This window comes from Rattus rattus, chromosome 5, assembly GCF_011064425.1.
Source record: "Rattus rattus isolate New Zealand chromosome 5, Rrattus_CSIRO_v1, whole genome shotgun sequence".
NCBI lineage: Eukaryota > Metazoa > Chordata > Mammalia > Rodentia > Muridae > Rattus > Rattus rattus.
This window is the reverse complement of record NC_046158.1, coordinates 84,969,703-84,978,130: the sequence shown is the minus strand read 5'-3', so window position 1 is coordinate 84,978,130 and position 8,428 is coordinate 84,969,703. Positions and strand designations below refer to the sequence as shown.

The following is an 8,428-nucleotide window of genomic DNA, read 5'->3' as shown; positions in this document are numbered from 1 at the left end:
TAAAAATAAAATTAAAAAAAAAAACTATTTTTACTCTGCTTCTACATTGCTCAATTACATAGTTTTCTTGTTAATGCGTGTAGGAAAATTCTTAAAGGAATTGTCTATGTTCACTACATGATATCTCTTCTCATTCTTTTAATCAAATACCAGGTTATAGCCTCCACCCACTCAACTTCTCTAGCTAAGGATTAGATCTTTACATTTCAAGATGTTATACAACTCTGAGCCCTCCTCTTATGCAGCATTTGGCTTACGTGATACTTCCCCTTCCCTGTTACCTTCTCTTTACCTGGCTTCTAGGACACTACACTCTCCTCAGTCCATACACGCCTCAATGACACCTCTCAACCTCATTTGGATGGAAGAAAGGGAGAGGAAGATGGAAGAAGAAAACAAAGAGGACAAGGAGGAAGAACACTCATTGTATTCTTGAGATTGTAGTATTGGAGTTTAACCAGTTTCAACTATTCTGTTCTTATTTTTTGGTAATCTCATCCAGTGCCATGCCATCAACTCCAAAAATTACACCTTCAGTCAAGATGCTTCTCTAAATCTAGATTTACCAGTCTGTGTAATTGTATTATAGACACATCAAGGTCAACATACAGAATGTCTTAGGTTTTCCAAAACTGTACATCCTTAGCCATCCCATCTTTCTTCCATACTCAGTATCAATCCAGCAGTGATGTTCTTTCTAGTTTCAAAGAGTTGTGGCATGACTCAACATATCCATTGATCCCACATTGGCCCAAACAAACAACATGTCTCACCTGTGTTACTGCAAACCATCCTAGTAGTATCTTCCTGCTTCTAGCCATGTTTCTCTATACTAGCAACACAGTAATGAGAAGGATTCCTTTAGAGCAGATTATAAAACTCTCTACTCAAAATCCTACAGTGGATCACATCACACAGAGTGAAAATCAAAGTACTTACATTGGACTCTAACCTCTGTTATATTTCTGACACATTCCCCTAACATTTTTAACCATCGATCCTTGTTTTCAAACCACACTATTAATTAATGGATATTACAAATTAATAAATGAATTAAACAACCTCATTCTCTATGGAGTTCATAGAATACTTGAAGAAATTGGTATATGAATAACTACAATCAGAAAGTAGAGATCATAACTCTCCTTAACTTTGGCCCTAAATTAGAGGTGAAACACCTCTGTGTGGTAAAGGTTGGAGAACTTTGTGGGGAGAGGGAGAAGAGACAGGAAAGAAGCAAGGACATTGGTGACAGAGAGGACATCACATGCAGAGATCTGGTGGGATTCATCAGTGTTATAGTTCGGGAATTACAAACAACGTTCACCTTCTTCATAAAGCATAAGAAAAGGGGGGATTGAGACCAGGAGAGCTGAATGTGGTCATAAGGAAAGACACAGCCCACAGGAATAAGGTGCAGAAGTGTTTCCTATCTGTTCATCCACTTGGAGTGTTCAGTCTGTTCTTGGACCAGTCAATTAGACATATTTTGGTGTCCTTTCTCAGTGGAGCCAAAGCAATGCTCAGAAAGGATTCCGAGTTCTTCAAGTTAAAGATCAGAAAGAACAGTCTAGACTCTGGAGGCACATCTAATTTAGCAAGGTGAAGGAGTGGGTGTGCTGCCATATCAGATTCGGTTTGTACAAAAACCATCATCACTGAGAGCATTTTCTGCTCTGTGGCATTTAGACTGCTTTGGAGAGGCTTGATCTCCCTGTCCGTCTAAACAATGATTCCCTTTCAGCGGGCTTTGTGTTGGTATTGGTCACGTTAACACCCAGTAAATCCATGGGGTGTTAGGATTGTATAAAAGATGAGGTGTGGCTTGATTCAGTGTTCAGCTTTCCCCAGGAGAGACAGCGACTGCACAGGTGAGTTTCAGCACTTGGTGCAGCAAGGACAGCTACTCTGAAAATTGCAGATCTTTGGGATTTAAAGAAGGGATGAGACGTCTCTGTCACTGATTCTCCGTCACTCTATAGAAACTTACTCTTGCTAACTTGGCTTCTTGTATGTGGTCAATGTGCTGTTACGAAGAATCTGACTTACAGAGCAGTTTGCCTAGCTTCTGACATAGACTTTTCATCAACAGATGTAGACAAACAGAAACAGACATTTAAATTGTGATAACAAAGATGCAATTACAACGTGTAAATTTTTCTTCCTTTTAAACAAACTACTCTTTAGAAAACTGTTAATGAAGTGGAAAATATAAGGATCACAATTATCTGATTAGAGTAATCACTTTAAGATAGTAATAATTCCATCTGTAAATACTGCTTTGGTTAAATCGTCATATTGGAATTTTGATCTATTTGAATCTACTTTACTCTACCATAGTCCCATCCCACACCACACCACACCAAACAATGAGGATTATTGGTCCATGAAACAAAAAGTAAAAAAAAAAAATCAGTGCTTGAGCAGAATGTTTGAGAAAGATGAGTGGGTTAACTGCTTCTCAACTGGTCAGTTTTCACTGTGTTTTTATTTGATTTCTCTATTGCTACCAGGATATAGCTGTTGACTTCGCTGGCCATGATGAAGTCGATCCAGCTTTGCATCCTACTCTGGTGCTTGAGAGCAGTCTGCTGCCATAGCTGTGAACTGACCAACATCACCATCTCAGTAGAGAAAGAAGAGTGCCGTTTCTGCATAAGCATCAATACCACTTGGTGTGAGGGCTACTGCTACACCAGGGTAGGTCCTGTGCTCTGCTGAAGGCAGAGTGCTAGGAGCTATATGAGCCAGGATTGATGAATTCCTACTTTATCAATATTTCAATTTCCTAAGCAATAGCACAAATTCTATGATTAATACTGGGTTGTGAACGGGTTCATAATTACAATGTCAGTTTGAGGCTGGGATTTGATTTGGATGAACTTAGTAAATCTTAGAATTAGATATACTTGGTAACATACCAACTATTTATAAATAGAAATTATTTCTATGCCATATTTTCTATGTAGAAAAATCATATATTCAATCATAAAGAACTACAGTATTTTCTATGTAGGCAAGTTTTATAATCACAGTCTTGACTTTGACATAGAGATAATTTCAAATATGAATCTATGTCACAGAAAGACACAAATAGCACCTTATAAAAATTGTCGTTAGATCTGCTTGCACTTAGCTGCCTACTACTAGTAGCCTGATAGCACAATCAATCCTGACAGGCTCTTTAAATTCACAAGCCCACCTCCACCTTAAGCCTTCGAGAGAACAGAGACACAGAGGCATTAAGTCACTAGCCTGAATTTACACTGCTTCTTTGCATTAACACAAACAAAGAGAGAGTTCTCAATAGCCTCCTTTTAACCCATGTTACCTTGTCATTCATTTAGAATCCCACATCACAAACAGAAAAGTAGAACTTCCTGATGAGATGCACTTTATTTAATGATAAAATAGTTGGATCAAACTCTACTTCCCTTCAATGTATTGCCCGTTTCTACGGCTATCAATGAAGTAACATGGCACCGAAATAAAAAGAACAACAGCTTCATTTTCTTCTCTCAGCACAAATAGACTCTCCACTGGGAAGTGGTAGAAGGAAAAATGTGTTGTTTTTGAAAGAAATTCTTATATGCAAAGTATATGTCCTTGGAAGGTAATAGCACTACAAAGTAAATATCATTTAAAAGGGGAGAACTGTCTGCTAAGCAGTGGAATGATTAGCATGTTACAAAAGTTCATAAACATATATAATAAACATATAATGTATATATACATATAATGTATATATATAAACTATATAATGTATACATTGATTGTATAATGATAAGCATTAATATTCATATCATATTATTTTACTTTACAGGAAACAATATATACATTTCCTGAAAGTTAAGCTATAAAATTTGTAGTTTAATTTGTCATTAATATATCTTTCAATTAAGTATGAAAAGGCAACAAAAATTCTAAATTATTATGTCTCTTTTCAGCATTCTTCAATATTGATAGTCAAAGTACCTTTGCATTTTGACAAATAACTAATATTCTGATATGGTCATAGAAATTATGAAAGAAATGACTTGCATTTTATCTAAGACTTCCAGAACAATTAGCAAACATTCCAGAAGAATTGGAAAATAAAGCACACTGCATAGGTGGTTTGTGGGGTTATGTGGTTTTAATAGTTAAATGTGACAGCATGCAGAATTAAATTACAGTCTCATTTTAATTAAAATGAACAAAAACTTCAAATTACATATATTCTATATTCTCATCCTCCCTTCTTTGAACTCCTCAGGATCTGGTGTATAAGGACCCAGCTAGACCAAACACCCAGAAAGTATGTACCTTCAAGGAGCTGGTGTACGAGACCATAAGATTGCCTGGCTGTGCCCGCCACTCAGACTCCCTCTACACATATCCAGTAGCCACTGAATGCCACTGTGGCAAGTGTGATAGCGACAGCACCGACTGCACTGTAAGAGGCCTGGGACCCAGCTACTGCTCCTTCGGTGAAATGAAAGAATAAGGAACAATGGACATTGCCATTCACCCACCCTTGTCTTGAAGGACCATGATATCCAAAATGTCTGGGTCTGCTCTGCACTGGGGCTGTAAACCACTGCCTTAGGGACCATCGGCTCCACTATTGTCCACTGTACTGACAGGTAGTGAGGAGGAGCTCAGGACTGGGAGTGCCAGGGCCAGGACTCTATACCACTCATCCCTCCCTCCATCCACACTGTTGATTATCTAAGTCATTCACTCTCAACTCACAGCTTGGGGGGTTGGAGGCTTTAATTTTCAGCAATCTTAGGAACCTTCTAGAGCAACCCTTTCCTTTAGACAAAGGGATGCATGAGTCCAGAGGGAGGAAAGGAGAGTGGAAATCTGTGAAAGAACTAAACCTAGCATAACCATCTGCTTTTCAGAGCCATCAGACTTTTAAAGACTCCAGCATGATTGCAAGCGAAAGGTCTAAAGTCTGCATGGAATTCAATGAGAAACTCAATGGTTTCCTTAAGGAAAAGAAAGGCAAGTCTTGCCATATATGCCAGGAAATGCTGACGCAGCTGGCTGAGGAAAACTGTCCTCCACAAGGTTAGGGTACTCAACTCTTCCAAAGCATGTGGAGTATGGAGACAGGGTTGAACACTTATGGATTGTTCCATGCAGATGAAGACAGGAGGAAGTAACCAAGCTCAGAATTTCCAAGGTATTGCCACCAAGTTCTTTAGTTAAAGGAAAAGAAAAAAATTAATTTGGAACTGTGAATATAGTCTACATTTATTCATTACTTTAAGAAATGATCAAATGCTGCTAGGATTCTGCAAAACTCCCTTGGAATCAAAGAAAACAACAGTGAAAGTGTTTGATAGGTGATCTAACCAGCTTTCTCTCCCATGCAGTGAGAGAAGGGTTTGAAGTGGGTTTCAAAGAAGTTTCAGTGATTAATTAAATACATTTAGCTTGCCTACAAATACACCTGTATAAATTAATGGTTATATAAAATTAACTGTGAGGGAAAACTGCTGTTTTCTAGGACCCCCTACTTCTTTTTTACCTAGCCACATTCTCCTGAATCTTTTGTTCCTTTCAAATACATCATGAGTCGAATTCTTTTAAAGCTGTTAACTCTTTTCATCATGTACCTATTTCACAGTTATGATGCTTGATTAATTTATTTAAATCTTATTTTTTAATAAAAGTGCTACTGATGAAAGTCAAAGTTTCATTGTTTTATATACAAACAGATTGCCTACCTACATGTCGATATGTTTATAATATTGCTAAGAAAAGCCTTTAAGTATAATTCCCAGTGTTTCTACAAAAATTACTTATTTTCATCTTTGGAAAAATTCAATATGTTTTCTGCATTTCTAAAATCATTTTGGTGTTATGCTTCCTATCATTTTTTAAATCATTTTTGTGTAATGTTGGGAAAAACAGAGAAAGAAGAGTGCACACAGATACTGGAGGCTCTCTGGTTCATTTCTTCACTGTTGGCAATGGAAGAGTTGCAGCTGTTAACGTTGAATTGACAAGATCATTGTCTTAGTTGAGTTAGTCTAAGGTAAAATATAAACAATAGAAATGGATTACTCATAGTTCTAGATGGCAGGGGCTTAAAAGCAAGACACCAGCACATGTGATGTCTAGCAATTGCCCTCTCTGTGTTTCAAAGAAGGTGCCCTTTTGCTCTATATTCATCCAAATGATAGATCTTATTCCCAGAATTCCTGTATCATGATATAATTACCTCCTTGAATGTCCATTAATACCTCCTGTTGTTTAGTCAATGTTCTACTGCAGTAAAGAGACACCATGACTGGCAATTCTTATAAAAGAAGGCATTCTACTGGGGCTTGCTAAGGGTTTCAGAAGTTTAGTCCATTATTGTGGTGGGTAGCACGCCAGTTTGCAGACAGATGTGTTGCTGGAGAAGGAGCTAAGAGTTCTACAACCAGATCCACAGGCGTCAGGAAGAGAAAGACTCTCAAAGCTCACTTCCAGTGACACACTCCCTCCAACAAGGCCATACCTCCTGATCAGTTCAAATAATACCACTCCCTGACGGCCAACATTCATCTCTATGAGCCTATGGGAGCTATTCTCATTCAAACCACTATACCATCTCAACAAGAATGAGATCTAATCTGGAAGGCACATAAGCATTCAGATAAGTCACAGAGGCTGTTCACAAGAGAATCAGAATTAGAACCCTGGTCTTTGGGCTCTTATGGTAGCCTTCCTTCTCTATGGCACACAAGTTTTTCAGAGATGGAAATAAAACTGCATTAAATAGGAAAGAAGCAAAGGGAAATACAGGGTGTAGAAAAGTTTATTTGGGAGGAAATTGGGAATGGGAGGGATAAGAAGGCAAAAGAGAAGCATTAACTAAAATGAAGGAGGTATTTAAAAATATGGAAAGTAAATGTCTTGAAGCCAGAATAGCCTATTTCTGAAGATACCACACACTTAAGTTTCATGAGACAGAAAAATCAAGCTGGAACCAAGCTTAGAATACCTTCTACACAGAGCCAGTAAGTAGCTTTCCTCTGTTGGTTTCTGCTTTCAAGCTCCTGCTTTGAGTTCCTGTCCTGAATGCTCTCAATGATGGACCATATCCTATAAAATGAAATAAATACTTTTCTCCCCAAATTGCTTCTGTCTGTGGTGTTTACCATAGCAACAGAAAATCAAACTAGGATAGAAGGTAACCAACTACTCTTTGATTGAATGTGAGACTCACTCCAGAAAAGGAAATCCATGTACAGTACAGTAAACTTTGTGTGTGATGGGGGAGTTCCTAGACCCTAGGGGAGGACTAAATGTTGCTTGTGTACATTGACAAAGTATCAGACTGTCTTCTAAATATTTGTATGTTTCTACACTTACACAGATGTGATTTCAGCCTTCATCAGAGAAGCCTCTCTTTCCCCAGAATGGTGTTGAATGCAGAGACTCATGGCAACATCAGGCACTGAGAATAAAGGACACATAAGGACTCACCCATAAATGAGACATTTATCACATACCTTGAAAGATTCAGGGAATGCTGCTGAGAAGGGGTAGAAAGAATGTAAAAATTGTAAAATGGCATCTTCTGTGAAAAACCCAGCCATTGTGATCATGAACTCATAACAGCTATAGATACCTACCTTGAGTCTGCACATGAATGGGCCTATTGAACAAGGACAAGGAAAGAGCTGAATCTCTCACTAATGAACACTTTGCTATTGATAGATTTAGGGAAACTAAATCATTGCCTTTGGTTGTGTACTGACCAATGTGCCTACCAGGCTCCCCTGGACAGTTACAACCCAATGGTCACACAGATCTCCCTAGATAAGTGGGTCACAAAAACAAAGACTCATGAACCTGGGAAAGAGACTGGCAAAGATGAGTAGTGGCTAATAGAAATGGGAAAGAGATAAGAGTATCATGATATATTAAATGCTTGCATAAACACCTTAAAAACCAAACATTGATAATGAAAACTAAGAAACTATAGTTGTAGGAATTTGAATAAGAATAAACCCCCATAGGTTATATATTTGAATGCTTAGTCATCAGGGACTGACATTATTTACAAAGATAATAAGGATGAGGAGGTTTCCTGTTGGAGGAAGTGTATCACTAGGGATAGGCTTTGAGGTTTCAAAAGTCAATGCCAGGTCCAGAATCAATATCTCTCTCTCTCTCTCTCTCTCTCTCTCTCTCTCTCTCTCTCTCTCTCTCTTTCTCTCAATCCCTCCCTTCCTCCTTCCCTCCTTCCCCCCTTTATGTATGAGGATGTATCCCTTAACTACTGTTCCCACAGCTGCCTGTATAATACATGATCCCCGCCATGACTATAATGGACTATACCTCTGAAACTGTAAGCAAGCTCCCAATTAAATTCTTTCTCTTATAATAGTTTCCTTGGTCATGGCATCTGTTCACAGTAATAGAACGGTGGCTAAAACAA

At 38.3% G+C, this 8,428-nt stretch overlaps 1 protein-coding gene across 1 annotated transcript; it reads left to right on the top strand.

The window, feature by feature from the left end:
* The first annotated feature begins 1,835 nt into the window (after window positions 1-1,835).
* Fshb (follicle stimulating hormone subunit beta) lies at window positions 1,836-5,680 on the top strand. The gene is made up of 3 exons (XM_032902255.1): window positions 1,836-1,871; window positions 2,514-2,700; window positions 4,256-5,680. The coding sequence occupies exons 2-3, from the start codon at window positions 2,539-2,541 to the stop codon at window positions 4,484-4,486; spliced, it is 393 nt and encodes a 130-aa protein (XP_032758146.1). The 5' UTR covers window positions 1,836-1,871; window positions 2,514-2,538; the 3' UTR covers window positions 4,487-5,680.
* Window positions 5,681-8,428: the final 2,748 nt, after the last annotated feature.

Bases quoted from the DNA above. Each gene is read 5' to 3' on its own strand.
- Fshb (XM_032902255.1), top strand. From the start codon at position 2,539: ATGATGAAGTCGATCCAGCTTTGCATCCTACTCTGGTGCTTGAGAGCA. The intron at 2,701-4,255 runs GTAGGTCCTGTG...TGAACTCCTCAG, and splicing joins AGGGCTACTGCTACACCAGG to GATCTGGTGTATAAGGACCC.